The sequence below is a fragment of the Oreochromis niloticus genome, linkage group LG4 (assembly GCF_001858045.2).
Source record: "Oreochromis niloticus isolate F11D_XX linkage group LG4, O_niloticus_UMD_NMBU, whole genome shotgun sequence".
In the NCBI taxonomy this organism is placed as follows: domain Eukaryota; kingdom Metazoa; phylum Chordata; class Actinopteri; order Cichliformes; family Cichlidae; genus Oreochromis; species Oreochromis niloticus.
Window position 1 is genome coordinate 4,499,322 of NC_031969.2, and position 15,371 is coordinate 4,514,692.

The 15,371-nt window shown below is 43.5% G+C and overlaps 1 protein-coding gene across 2 annotated transcripts in view; it reads left to right on the forward strand.

Annotated features, from left to right (window-relative positions):
- hdac5 (histone deacetylase 5) overlaps positions 1-15,371 on the forward strand; it is a 60,736-nt gene that overhangs the window by 35,288 nt on the left and 10,077 nt on the right. For both annotated transcript variants that reach the window (XM_005468590.3, XM_005468589.4), the window contains 16 exons: positions 377-510; positions 3,017-3,148; positions 3,307-3,416; positions 5,366-5,482; positions 6,630-6,741; positions 6,871-6,981; positions 7,076-7,269; positions 7,365-7,483; positions 8,930-9,125; positions 12,246-12,357; positions 13,556-13,689; positions 13,877-13,997; positions 14,590-14,639; positions 14,716-14,823; positions 14,901-14,956; positions 15,047-15,134. In XM_005468590.3, coding sequence (XP_005468647.1) covers positions 377-510; positions 3,017-3,148; positions 3,307-3,416; positions 5,366-5,482; positions 6,630-6,741; positions 6,871-6,981; positions 7,076-7,269; positions 7,365-7,483; positions 8,930-9,125; positions 12,246-12,357; positions 13,556-13,689; positions 13,877-13,997; positions 14,590-14,639; positions 14,716-14,823; positions 14,901-14,956; positions 15,047-15,134 — 1,894 coding nt within the window. The remainder of the gene's footprint in view (positions 1-376; positions 511-3,016; positions 3,149-3,306; positions 3,417-5,365; positions 5,483-6,629; positions 6,742-6,870; positions 6,982-7,075; positions 7,270-7,364; positions 7,484-8,929; positions 9,126-12,245; positions 12,358-13,555; positions 13,690-13,876; positions 13,998-14,589; positions 14,640-14,715; positions 14,824-14,900; positions 14,957-15,046; positions 15,135-15,371) is intronic.

Consider the following 15,371-nt stretch of genomic DNA (forward strand, 5'->3'; position numbering starts at 1 on the left):
CTGAAAAGGGCCGCAGACGACACGATGCCACGTCCTGTTAAAATCAGCAGGGCCAGAAGCAACCGGCAATGTTCACTGATCTACAACAACAACAGAAAAGGTCAGGTTTCAGTGTCATAAGCTTTTACTCAGACCCGTTCTGCAGCAGCTATAACACAGGAGGAAATTAAAGGAAGAAGCACAGAGAGAATGTTTCCACACTGACAATCAAAGGAAATAACGCAGCATTCTAGGAAGTGTAGGAAATGACTAAATGACGTACAAGTCCCTCAAGAACCTGGGCAGAAAATGACATTCAGCGCTCGGTCTCATGGTACGATAAAAGGGTTTTCCCAGGCAGCTGATCTGCCTTCTGTTTGGGTGTTTGTGTCTGCAGGGGAGCCCAGCACACCTCCCTGGAGCAGAGCTCGCCTCCGCAGAGCAACACACCGGGGACTCCTCCTTCCTATAAACTGCCCCCTCTCCTGGGGAACTATGAGGGCAAAGACGACTTCCCACTCCGCAAGACGGGTACGAGTGTGTGTGTGTGTGTGTGTTTGCACGTACACCATTCATAAGGTATGCAAAGGTGGTGCAGTATTCTCATACAATTACTTACTTGTGAAATAAGTATTGCAGACTAATTGCTTTACCTGGACCTGGATCAAAAGTGTGTAGATACTCCCCAATGCAACTGACAATTCCAACCTACCAGAAAAATCTCATTTATATTAAAGGTGTTTAGGTCTGCCCCAGGGCAGCTGTGGCTACAACTGTAGCTGCCTCCACCAGTGTGTGAATGTGAGAGTGAATGAATAGTGGAATTGTAAAGCGCTTTGAGGGTCTCGAAAAGCGCTATATAAATACAATCCATTATTATCATTATTATTATTAGGTGGATCCACACATGAACACAGGTGGAGTCCCGATGGCCGAGCAGTTGTTCCTATTATACTTTGCAGTCTGTTGCCTGGGTGCATGAGTAGTCGGTGCATTGTAAAAGTCTCTGTGAAAGACGGAGTGAGTAAAGTAAATTTCGCTCAGTGGTCGAACCAGACGGACCCTAGCGGACTCGCTGATGGAGAAAGTTTAAAACACACATAACAATGTAGCTGTGATATGCTACATGCAAAGCAACTGTGGGCACGTCTCAGGTTCATTTTACTCAGCAGCTATCAGTGGAGGTGAAGAAAACCTCATTTTACTTATGAAGGGGCGTCAAACAATGATACAGTCATCTACACAGTCTGAGTCTGTTCTAACAGGGCCCGACCGTCCGCTACAAATCGATGCACGACAAGCCCACAAAGTGAAGCTCGGTCACAGTCAGAGCACATCAGCTGATCCCCACGTCAGCTGATCCCCACGTCAGCTGACGATTTACAGTTGGTAACTCTTACACAGGGAGCTGTGTTTAGCTTGAACCTGCACACAGATGCTGGACATCTGGAAGGGAGTTTGCAGCCCACCTCCACCCCAGCTCTTTCTTTCATGCTATTTCTGAATTGTCCTATCTGTCGTCATCTGTCCTGTGGTGGGATCTTGTTGTTGCTCTCCCTGCCTAAGGCTTTTCATGTGTGCACATGGAAAGTGGAGGTTCTCAAATAGATGCCGCCAAATATAAAGGGCTGCAGATGGAAACATCATTTTCTTTTGACTGTTGTGGTCTCAACTGAAGTAGCAGTTACCGGATAACATGTTTGCCTCTGTAGTTAAATTGTTTAAATGCTCAGCATACAAAGGTCGCCCACAACACTCCAAGACAGGCAAGAGCGCAGCAGCTGGGCTACGTGAAGCTCACATGGATGTGTGTTCCCTTCTGGGTGTGACATGTGGCAGGACCTCCGTACTGAATCTGCACCACCCGGCTCATGACTGCAAAGACTGTAGTTGTCACTCGTGCACAGCACATAGGTCTGAGGTATTTTAGCTTTACTTTATATAGTAGGAGGCTGCTCTGATGTATCTTTATACACACATATATATATATATATGTGTGTGTGTATATGATTTGATCATATACATGTCCATACACCCAGCTTCTAATGCTCCTACACTGAATTATAATCATAGTCTGCAACCTAGCTAGCACCAGGGTGAAGCAGTTTCAGTGTAGGGTTAGCACAAGGTTGTATTTTAGCTACATGCTCTCTCTCGTGCATCATGGCTTCACAGTTTGTCTTTTACAGGGTTTCTGTTTCAGTTATGCCATGTAGATGTGCACGTACCCTAACCTCCCAGCAACCTGCCAGATTTTAAGAGGTTCAAATTTGTGCTAGATGGAAAATTGACTACAATTGCAGATAGAAGCATCCATGCTGTGTTGTTTTCAGCTCTAAAGGGTTCTTCCTTTTAGCCAGTCGTCCAAATATAGAGGCAGGAACACTTTGTAGATGTGCATGACACAGGTGCTCTTCAGTGGCACTTGTGTAAATCACATAGACCAGATTAAACTCACTCTTTGTAAATATACTCCAGTGTGTCCCGGGATACCGTGTCCAGGTTCTGCTGCCTGGCTCGCAATAATGAAAATGGTTTTTAGCATAACAAATGCCAGGCAGAGCTGTCATTGCCTGCCCTGATGCCACCGGGTAAGCAGTGACATATTATCCCTCTGGATCCAGATACTGTTTATGGCACTGAAAACTTCATGTTTTCCCTTCTACTGTTTATTATCCTCACCTTGACCCATACACCAAAAATAGCTTGAAATCCACTGTGGCTGCTCATTTAGCAAACGACCCAGCCAAATTGTAATGTAGGATTAGCAGACTTCTCGGTCTGCCCTGATAGAATCTTGTTGGCAAGTCACCAGGTGACTTAAAATATCACTGAAGTCCTCTGCCAAAACAAACCACTGCATGTTACCATTGACCTATAATGAAAAAGGAAAACAAGACAGATCAGCAGCCGACAAAATAACAGTTCTTCTTTCACCTGCGTTCCGAGCACAGCTTAGTATTTACAGGAAATGGTCTGTTACACTCATGTCTCTGAGCTGAGCAGTTTTATCTCCCCTCTCTCTTTACTCGTCCAGTCTCTGAGCCTAACCTGAAGGTGCGTTCACGCTTGAAGCAAAAAGTGGCAGAGAGGCGGAGCTCCCCTCTCCTCCGCAGGAAGGACGGAACTGTCATCAGCACCTTCAAGAAGAGAGCCATAGAGATATCAGGTGAGCAGAGACGCTTACGTTTTCATTCTGAGAAGATGTGCAAAGTGCAAATAAGCTCTCAGGTGCAGAGTGTTTAGTGTGAATAGCTGCTTTAATCAGAAATTTAAAATGAATTCCTCTGCTGCTCATTTATTCCTGTGTCTGTGTCTCTCCACCAGTTTCCTCTCTCTGTAACAGTGCTCCGGGGTCAGGTCCCAGCAGTCCCAACAGTTCCAATACAGCTATTGCCAACGGCAATACTGGATCAGTCCCCAACATACAGACTGAGGTACACGCGCACACACACATAGGCTGGCTTCATTTTCATTTCTTCAAACTCGACACGAAGCTCGAGTTTGCCCCCTGCAGTTCAGTGTGGAGCACTGAATCAAAAATGACGATATGGGGGAAACTGTAACAGACGACATGTAAGCAGCTGTGTGAAAGTGATGATTGAGCAGCAAAAGGCAGCATTTAATCACCTTGAACTTTGGCAGGACTCTGACTTTGCCCCTGTGTTGGATTCTTTGCTGTATCTGCAGAGTGTTTCTGTGTGTAGTTGTGTTTTCTGTTCTGTACGTTGTGTTTGCTGTGCATACTTTGGTGCTGTTTGGCTCACAGCCAAAGTATAAACCATTTTAGCACTCAACAAAAATCTTGGAAAAGAAAACATCCTGGAATTTTTATTGTTTGTCAAATGTCAAAGATAAAATTGCTCGCTCACTATGACGCAGAAATAGGGCTGCAAAAATACTGACTTATAAATATCTGACTGTACCTTTAGTGGTTCAGAGCTAGTCACTGGAGGGAAACTCTAAAGTACTCCCTGCACCCTGGAGGGGGGATTTTATTTGTATCCTTGTGGTTTGTGCTTACAGAGACAAATCTTGAACCTCTAATTACAGTTTCACAATAGTATAACAGAATAAAAAGAGACATTTAAAAAAGGCCACAGAAAATTCAGAATCGTTTTGCTGTGAGGGATCTGCACCACCCCTACAAGATCAAACTTCAGCAATGTCTACAATTATTTTTATTTACCTTTGAAGAAAAAAAAGCAAAACCTACAAATCTAAATGTAAAATTATAATTTAACATAATTTCTTTTTTTATTTGACAGAGTATTGATTCTCGATACTGGAGAATAAAATCAAGAAGAATTTGAAGTATGTAGCCTTTACTACTCATGAATGAGGTACAGTGATTAGTGTTAAAGGGTTTCAGTGGAATAATACACTTTTCCTGTGCCCTTATTTTTGGGAACGTAGAGTGTGTGATGTGAATTACATAGGTCCCATAATGGAACCCTGTGGTACACCACCAGATGTGCCATATCTGCAATAGGTTTTGCTGTTTTGTTGATAAGAGACAAACCATACTGAGATGATATCCAGAGTTCACCTAACAGACAAACCTTAGTTGTAGCCTCAGCAGAGTTGGTTGGTTTTGGTTGGTTATTTCAATATATGACTTTAAAGACACATGAAATGATTCGCCTGACATTTTTTATGTTTTCGTTGTAAGTCTCTATGAAGATAATATGACAAAGCAGTTAAATAATCATGTTTCGGATTACTCATTTACACTCTGCTCGATGCCGTTTGGATTACCTGGTTGTTGTGTTTGGCTACAAGTGGGTACACAGAACGCCCTCTGGTGGTCAAACTATCCAACATCAATGCTCATAACATGGTTTCCCATCTCTTTACTTTTTGAGTTTTCAATTGTTGGGCATTATAAACACTGATACTGAGATATCAGTCGGGCTCTAGTTAGAGATTAAAGTCAAGCATGGCCAAAGACAGTTTGATTTCATTTTTTCATTTTATTCCAGAGGCATATTTCTAAGGGTGGTGTTGAATATGGATAATATACTGGGCACAACTGTATCAAATGCATGTTTAAGCAGGCTCTATGGAGTAATGTTTAAAGGCCTTCATGGCTGACAAGACTGCTCTGTTTATTTAAGCTGAGCGAGTGTGGAACAAATGCCATGGAAGTTTCCTGTTTTTGTGCTCCTCCAAGAAACTTCCAGGAAATGGTCTGGTAACAAGAATAAGTAGTTAATTATGTTTTGCCCCAGTATGTGCTAAATTTGACAAACTGTGTACCTGTGATGACTGCAAATATGAAGCGGCATCAAACCATAGTACTGAACCACAGACCAACTTTTGAACTGCTGCTGTTTCCTCCCTGTGCAGGACACTAAAAACTGCTTGCTTGTTTATTTTTCTGCAGCTGAGGTCTCTCCATCAGACGCTGGGGGCTGATGGGACATTGAGTCCTCTGAGTCTCTACACCTCACCCTCCCTGCCGAATATCTCGCTGGGCCTCCCTGCCAACACACACATCACGGTGAGTCACTGTGGTGCATATATCCATTGACACAAGAACACACAAACACACACTATACACCCCCACACCGATGGACTCGCCACGCACACTGTTACACAGTGGATGTACCTGTAGTTCTATAAGTATCTGCATATCCTGTTTTTTCTGAGCTTGGTTCTGATGGAGGTTTCTTCCTGTTAAAAGGAAGTTCTTCCTTCCCGCTGTCACCAAATGCTCAGTCATAGACAGTTGTGGGATTGGTGTGATTGCTGGGGTTGCTTGCTAACATTGCAGGGTCTTTACTTAACAATATAAAGTATCTTGTGCCAGCTGTTGTTGTTAAATGGAGCTGTATAAATGAATTGGGAAAGGGCTTGCCGAGGGTGTCAATCAGTCATTTGCCAGTGACTTCTTTACAACTGGCCTCCTTGTTGTGAGCGTAGAAGTCGCCTCATTGTCGCTTTGCTTTTTAAACTCAGGTGGTTCGTCTAACTGACGTGCACTTTTGTTACAAAGCAGTCAGTCTTACTCACTTACACTACGTGATCCATAAAGCAGTGGCTCTTCTTTTTCTATATGTGTGTAGTTTTCCACACAGAAGTAAACCAAAGGAGGCCTTTTTATTTCCATGACTGTTGATTTTGGTGAGAGATCACTTTCAGCTTGCACGTGTAAGCGAGTGCTATCCTTAAAATGTATGATTTGGTTAAAAGCTCTTTTTCCAGTGGGTTTTTTGATGTCTGCACATCTCTACATGAAGCCAGTGGAAAGATATCCACAGGCTGCTTCATATGGAATACATGGAAACAATAAAGAGTCCTGTTCTTTTGTTGCAGTGTAAAGCTAGTTATTCCTGCATTTTCATAAAGGTAAAATATGGTGAGACAACGAAACATGGTGTTTAGACTTCTTTGGTCTTGGCTTTGGATACATTTTCATGATGAGTTTTGGTAGCTCTGTTTGCACCACTGTAGGAAATCTGTACCATAAGAAGGAATCCAGCATTTTATAGATTTGTTGTTCTGTGAGTTCTGTGTTAAATAAACAGTTCCTGTTCAAGGAGAGAATTTAAGCAAAAAGCTGAACAGCTGAAATAATGCCACACTATTCTATAAGGTGCCTGTCAACATGTGTCTGTGTGGTAACTATGGTAATACTCCCTCTAAAGCCCTCCCAGAAGTTGTCTGCCCAGCAAGAGGCAGAGCGTCAAGCCATCCAGTCGCTGCGGGGGGGTGGAGCTCTAACAGGAAAGTTTCTCTCCACGTCCTCCCTTCCAGCAGGTGAGCTGGACCGCTGCTCATATCAGAGTTTAGTGAGTCATTGTGCACCAGTCATAAAAGTGCATAATGACTGTAGTTGGTTTAAAATGAATTCTTTGGAGCGAGTTACGATTTAATATCTCTTTGCAGGTGTGGGACATGATGTGGAGACTCCGCCCCCCAGCTCTCATTCAGCCCATTCCTCGTTACTGCAACACGTACTACTGCTGGAGCAGGCTAGGCAACAGACTGCTATGCTAGGTGGTGCAAACACAATCGCACACACAGCACATACACAAAAATTCACAACAGCACCTAACTCATCACCTTTTTCTGTGACCCTTGACCTGTCCAGTGCCCATGTACAGCCAATCGCCGCTGGTTACGGCAGAGAGAGGTGTGTCGGGTGGCATGCGGGCTGTCAACAAGCTGCCTCGCCACCGGCCGCTGGCTCGTACGCAGAGCGCACCTTTGCCCCAGTCCCCCCAGGCCCTGCAGCAGCTGGTGGTTCAACAGCAGCACCATCACTTCCTGGAGAAGCATTACAAGGTAGACACATTTACACACACACACACACACACACAGATGAGCACACGTGCAGATTCTCACATAATCTTTGTGTGTGTGTGTGTGTGTGTGTGTAGATGCTGTCAAAGGGGGCAGATTTACCTAGGCCACCACCCACTCACCCAGAGGAAACAGAGGAGGAGCTTACAGAGACCAATGACATGCAGGAGGAGGATGAAGGGGTGGGCCTTCACAGGTGTGCCAGTATTTCTGACTCTGTGTGCTTGTGTGTGTCTGTGTGACACACAGTGCTTAACAAATTTATTAGCCCACAGCGTAATGTAAGGTTTATCTCAATGCCAAAATCCTCGTTTGTGTTCAGTAATGGTTCATCCAGCAGTATGTGGAAGCTGTTTAATGCTAAATAGAATTATTGTTGTTATCTGTTAATTTTCAGATTTACTGCTTTACAAAAAAGCTGAAAAGCATGCTGTTATTTTTTTTTAATTAAGATTGCAAATAACAGTTGAAATTAAAAATACAATTCCTGAATATAAAAAGTGAATGTTCTGTTAATGTCTAACTTCTCAGAGATGTCCACTCCATCGGCTCAAATATGAGTATAAAAACATTAATTCAGTTTATTATTATTTAGGCTTCGTTATTAGTCTGGTTAATAACAATATAAATTTATATATATATTATTATATATTTGTAGAAATGAAGAGTGTGGCTGCTCCTATTTTTACATTTTTACTGATCCTATTGGCTGACGTAGTCATCACAGTTTCCTCTTCTGAGCTCAGAGTTTTGAGAAATATTTAAATGACTCACAACACAGTTTAGGTTTGTGGTTGCCTGCCATTATTTCTACACATTTTTTTAACTGGTGTTCCTGGCTTAGCTGAGATGGTTGTTAGCGGAACAAGCTCTTAATGGATGGCTCAAACTGTGAACCCAAGTGCTTTGGTGCTAAACACATACAGGTCATGGATCTGTTACAGAGAGTCGAGTTTACAGTGAGTGAAACAGTGAGCAGTGTTTTTGGTTATAAACGTTGGGAGTGAAAACTGCAGAGAGCGTTAAAGCCTCAGCTATAGAGCTCTTCATCATCACAATTAAACTTTTAGGAATTTTCTATGACTTACACAACAACATAAAGTGTGTCGCTCCTGTTATTGATGTAGATATTTTACTGCCTAAACATCCCATCAGTCACCTGTCAGAGTTCAGGTCTGTAAGGTGGAAATGTTTGTACTGAAACAGCCCTCAGACTCAGTCTTAAGACCCGAACGGATCTTGTTCAGTTTCCTTTGATTTTGCTCTTGAATCAAAACATTTTTCTGAATTGCTGTTTTTCCTGGAAGGAAACACTGAAAAACTCGAGCTTGTTATGTTTGTCAGATTACAACAACAATAGATGACTCATTCTGTCACCAGGATCTACTTGTGTCCAGCCTGCTAATTTGTGCCGCTCTTGGTAGATCATGCCAACATCATTATTGAAATGAACCGGCTGTGCCTGTTCGAATAGCTTTACGCTCTTGGTGCTTTGTTCAGTTGCAGGTTCTCGATCAGTTGCCCTGCTTTGTAAATCTGACCCAGAAGCTAGTTTTCGTAAAGGAAGAGTGCGCGCTCAGAGCATGTATATGTGGCTCCTGGACACACCTTTTCACTCTGTTCTTTCTTCTCATCCAATCAGGCTTCAGAAGGAGGGGTCTGATGATAGCACGCCTTCATCTGAGCGTCTCGGCGTGCACGTGAAGGGTGAGGAGGAGCGTGGAAGCGTGCATATCAAAGGGGAGAGCACCGAGAGTGAGCTGGAAGAAGAGGAAGAGGATGAAGATGTCATTCAGTTGAGGGAGGGCGACGAAGAGGAGAGAGGGAGTTACAGTCAGGTTTGTGTGTGAATACAGTGCAGCTTTGCATCATTGATAATCAGCTTGGTTCATGTAAATGGGTGTGGTCAGTTAGTGAGTGCTTGGGCTCATCTGATAATGACAAGGTGTCCAACAGGTGCTCCTTCAAAGCCCACGGTCTGTCTTAAAACTCAGGACTTGTTGGTTCCACAGCGTCATCCCACAGAGGGATGAGTCACACAAATGCATCACTGACCGCCTTCCTGCTGTTTTGTATCTCGCTGCGTTTGCTCTGTTACAGCGGTTGCTTTGCGTTAGTGATCTGACTCATCCCAGCTAATGGTCGGCCTCTTACTTCAGTCTAAAGCTGAGGTGGCTTCAGGTGTTTTTCACCCACGCACAACTGTTTTCACACATAGCAATTCTGAGCTGCAGTACATCTACGTATCACTCCAGAGTATTCCTTTTGGGCTGAGCTGATTGCATAACGTGTCTTATCTGCTTTCAGGAAAAAGAACGCACATTGAATTTTCAAAAATTTGACAAAGCATATTTGTCTGTCTTAGACGAGGCCAAGTGTTCTTGAAGAGCCAGCTTATACAATGTGATGCTCAGACCACTTGGCAGTGTGCAGGGTAGTGACGTCTAACTGTGTGTGAGCACAACACTGCTCAAGGACTCTGACTGAACGTAAGGATCACTTTGCTCAAAGTGGATCAGTGATGCTAACTCTAATTCTTTCCTATTTAGTCTGCCATCTGGTATTCTAAATATGTCGTTCCACAATCAGCCTTCGATGCCAGGAGGAGGTTTAAAATCCACACAAAATTTGGTATCAACAGTTAAATCGCCAAAAAAAGAAGGATGAGCTGAGCAACACCAAAAGACCACGGACACTACACGTAGCAGATAAAGGTGATAATCACAGAAGTGTATCCCTGGTAAACAAAAGCCCTTCATAACATTGAGTAAAGTCGAGAACATTTAAATCTACAATTAGTGAATGTAAGTAGTTTAACCTCAAAGTGAGTGGTTACAGTGACGAGCACAAACAGCCAGATTAGAACAGCCTTTCAAATGTGAAACATGATAAGAGCATGAACAAGGACAAGAAAGCATCATTATTCATATACCTGGTTGCCTCTCCAACATGGTAGCATTAAGGACTTGCCTTTCATATCTAAGAAGTAAAGCCTCAACAGGCAAAGCCTGCCTTTTGTCAAATGGCCAACAGGGGGCGACGTCACCAGCTCTAAAGAAGTGCAGACATTTTTTTGTAAACACTTCTGTGATGAGTTTATGGTCACAATCATTCAGTTCAGGTCTTATTGAATACATTATCATAGATATATTTATTGATTGACAAGTGACTGTTGTATTTTTCGGTTTAACTGTCAGATCCTTCCAGTGCTCATCATAGCCTCACTTTTAATGTTTCTTAGAGCAGTGGCTGGTGTCACAGAGGCCGTGTCCATCTTTTATATACATTTTATATAAAGGCACAGACACTACCGCACCACTGTTGTTTATTGATTATGTGACTGCTGGTGCAAACTGTACTTTCAACAAGATGCTGCAAAACTGATAGGATAGTGCTTCACAGTTCAGCCTTGCAATGGTCCAACACAAACGCCTCGGCAAAACATGGAGAGGTCTTGACTGGTTACCAGCTTACCTGAGCACACAACACTGAGGCCACAGAAGGAGAACTCTCAGTTTTTGGTTTGGCTTTGGCTTCGTTGCAGACTTCAAGCAGTTGCGGATTGCAAATAATTCCAAGTGTTAAAAGGTTTGTGATATACTCAGTTATGGTACACTGCTCTTGTTACTTTTAAGCCTGTGGAGGGAGTGTGTATAATAATAGCAGTAATTCCTAAATGGTTAATGCAAGATTTGTGGTCAGCCTCTTGAATTAAAGCTGAAGTCTCCACTTCAACACATCTTGATTGCTTCATTTCATTGATTTAGTACAGAGGCAACATTTGTGTAGGAAATTGTGCTGCTGTCTAAATACTTCTGGACCCGACCGTAAAGGTTCATGTGTGACGTGCGTGCTAGTGGTCATTGAGTTTAAGTGCATTTAACCTGCACTCTTTACTGTGTTTTTCAGTCATCTTTTTCTCTCCAGCCCCATGACACCTCTGACCCATGTTCACTGTGGGTGGTACTTACTGAGAGGAGGGTTAAAGTGGATGCTGTGATTGTGGAGAAACAGCTTTATTTATTTATTTATTCATTTATTTTTGCACCAGTACTCGATGAGTCATCATCAGAAGAAGAAATCAGACGCTTAACCAAAACAAAAAAAGATGGCGTTTGAATATGAACAACATCACTGCTTTTATACAGTGTATACAGTAATATGCAAAATCAGAGGGAGGATGCTTCCTGGGAGACTGCATGATGAGATCAGGGCTCTGCAGGGGTTCACATCCTCTGCTGCAGGACCTGTTGTTGCTCAGTACTTCAAGTATCAGGTTGGATGTTTGGGGCACGTTGTTGAACAGTGGTAGAAAGACAAAAGCTTTCAAGCTGACCCAGCCTCAAGATAATGATGCACACACACACACACACACACACACACACACACACTCTGTGGTGTCTATATATAGGGAGTGTTGCTGTGCTCCCTGCTGCGATCCGGGTGACTCATCACGTGTGGGTGGACACTAAAAGACACACACTCGAAGATATACAGACATACAGGACACACATCCACACACACAGCGGTGAGTCCAGTGGTTGAGTCATCAGCTGGTGATGTCACTGCGGCATCAACAAGTGTGTGTGTGTGTGTGTGTGTGTGTGTGTGTGTGTGTGTGTGTGTGTGTGTGAGTGGAGTGGTTACACAAACCTGAAATCTCTCACACACACTATGAGGGGGTGGTGATCAGTTAGATTTCAGGACAGTCAGTCCAAATGTCATGAAAACGAAACACAATTTTTGTGAATGATACAATATTTTGAATAGTGATTTCAGTGTGTGTGTGTGTGTGTGCGTTGGCAGAGACAGAGAGACAGGACTGGTTTTAAGTGTGCTCTCCTTAAACACACACATCCTCCTCCATCGCTGCAGTGAATGAGCTGATCTGTGATTCATCCTCCTGCGGTGAATCATTACTTTTTGTCTCTTCTCTCCCTCCATCCCTGTCCCATCAGGCCTTGCAGCAGCTGGGCGTGTTCCAGTCCTCATTGCCCCACAGACCCCTGGGTAGAGCGCAGTCCTCTCCTGCAGCTGCCGTTAATCCCATCAAACACCTCTTCACTACCGGTCAGTTTTCTGTGTTTGCGCTTCTTACGTGGTTGTGCGTGCGCACATCTGGTTTCTCATTGGATAAGAATGTGATGGTGTCAAGTCTGCCTACTGGAGGCCTCCATACTTGTTGCCTAGCAACAGGGATCTGACTCTCTCCGGTTGACGGTTCAGATGAACAGCGCATGAGCCCATCACTCGTACCTTGTTTTATATTTGATTATTTTCCAGTAAGAGCTCTTCCTGTTTTTATGTTGCATTGATGTACTGGGACTCTGCGCCTGTTGAGAACGTGCAGGTTACAGGGTGTTCTGTACTGCATGCTCTGAATCCACAGGACAACAGCTCCATATGAGACTGAGTACTGTAAACTAAACTGTTACACAGAGGAGTCTGAGCACTTCACGTTTTAATCGCCTCACCTAGAATTACTTCAGCTCACACTGTGCAGCTGGCACACTTATAAAGTTTATTCAGACTGTAAGCTGCGTTCTTGGCATTTTCAAAGCCAGAGAGAGGGAGCGTCACAATAATGACCTGTTCTGCTCCAAGTTTGAATTAAGTAATCCGTATTCACCTCACACTGTGCCTGTTATTAAACAGATTTATTCTGGTATTAAATTAGCTTTTAGCTCTTTGGTACCAAAATAAAGACCCAAACCATGAGTTTTGTGCTGTTGTTTTCCTAGTCCAGTTCTTTTATGTAGAAAAGTAGTTCACGTTAACATGAGCTTAGCCTGAGATGGGGTCTGTGGCTGACCATGATTAAACGAGGGCAGATCTGACGGATGTGGCTTTGGAAAAATGTTGAGCAAGCTTGAAAACAGAGGCTCCAGAGAGCATGCTCATATTAATCCTGTTAATGAAAGCTGGTGATTAAGGTGACCTGTCTCTCTTTGACAGATATTTCAGAGTAAACTTGCGGCTGTAAATTTCGAAATCTTAAATCTTCATAGATTGTGTTCTTATTGTGTTGCTGTGACCAGTTTTCTGCCTCATTTCATGCTTAAAGTGGATCTTTTGTTTTCTAATCCATAACAGACCAACCAGTGTTAAATTCCAGTTTATGAATATAAAAACAGACGTTATGCAGCGGCACACAAATATATGTAATTGGTAGCTGCTCCTGACATCTTGTGGTGATCATTGGGTATTACAGCTGAAGTACAGGCTTTTATTTCATTGCCATATCTGTGTGTATCTTTTTCCTCTCCAGGGCTTGTATATGACAGTCTGATGCTGAAACATCAGTGTGTGTGTGGGAACGCTCACATCCACCCAGAGCATGCTGGGAGAGTTCAGAGCATCTGGTCCAGACTGCAGGAGACGGGCCTGCTGGGCCGCTGTGAGGTACACACACATTCTTAAGTTTCAGATAAGGCCTTCACACTCACGGCAGAGCCTGCAAGGATTAGTTCAATTCAGTTTATTGATTTGTACACTGTGTAAAAGCAAGTCATGGTTCAGCACTTCTGTCATTTCTTGCAAAGGTGATTTTGTTGTATGCAAATATTACTCTCTGTCTGTGTGTGAGCAGAGGATTCGTGGGCGTAAAGCGTCTCTGGATGAGATCCAGTCTGTCCATTCAGAGTTCCACACCCTGCTGTATGGAACCAGTCCGCTCAATCGGCACAAACTGGACCACAAGAAGCTGCTCGGTACCTGTCTGTCTGTCTGTCTGTCTACACTTTCTATACACTGAAGCTGGACTAAAGTAAATCTGCATTGCAGAGAAAAGTGCAGCCCTGGCTTAACTTTTGCTGTATGAGTTAGCATGAGTTTTATCACTTCTTTAAATGTTCCTTTTTAATTCTTAGAAATGAAGCAATACATCAATCAGAGACCCAAATCCAGCTTCCTCTCAGTTACTCCACAGAGAAGAATAAGACAGTAATGTCACAGGGTTGCCAGCATCGTGACTGTAAAAAAGCTCGGGACCCAGTAGTAACTTAGTACTTTACCCAGGAAACATCATTTGTAATCACATAAAGGTTGATAACATTCAGATGTTGTGATGATAGTTTGAAATAAGTCAACTTAGTTTGAGCTTAAAGTGAGTGTGTGTTCTGACAACCCAGTTATGGTCCTTCCATCCTGTGTTTGGCTGTAGCCTGTGTGCCAGTCTGTTGAGTTGATGTCGTACCCACTTTACTGTTTGTCTGTTATTATTATTTCCACTTGTAAAAAATGTATCGAGTACTTCATGTAAATATGTGCCGTAACCTCGACTCTTGCTGATTTTCGTTCCAGGTCCGATTAGCCAGAAGATGTACGCTGTTCTTCCTTGTGGAGGAATAGGGGTGAGATTCTCTCTTTCTAGCCTGTCTGCCTGTGTTAGTGCTAGCCCTGGTCTGAACTGTGTGCTGCCCCCTGCAGGTGGACAGTGACACAGTGTGGAATGAGATGCACTCATCGGCTGCAGTGCGCATGGCGGTGGGCTCAGTCATCGAGCTGGCCTTCAGAGTGGCTGCAGGGGAGTTAAAGGTAAGGCTTTCACTGATGCTTGTGAGTGTGAGATCATGCTGTGTGTGCGTCCCCTCACTCTGTGCTTGTTTCTCTAGAATGGCTTCGCAGTTGTTCGTCCTCCAGGGCACCATGCTGAGGAGTCCACGGCTATGTCAGTACACCTGTCACAGTATTCTGACTACATTTCTCTCTGACTACATCTCCAGCTTGACTAATATGTTTTTTTAATGTGTTTGCACAGGGGCTTTTGTTTCTTCAATTCAGTCGCCATTACTGCCAAGCTGCTGCAGCAGAAACTTGGAGTGGGCAAGATCCTCATTGTGGACTGGGTGAGAGGGCAGACACACACACATACACACAGTCATGTTTTCATATTTTTGTGGGGACATCTAATTGACATAATGCTTTCCCTAGCCTAACCATCAAAAATGAATGCCTAACCCTCAGCCTAAACCTAAACCTAACCTAACTGTAACCCTGACACTAAAATCACATGTTGAGTCTCAAAAATGCCCTTAAACTGGTGGGGATGGGCTGTTGGTCCCCACAAGTATTGGAACATTCTA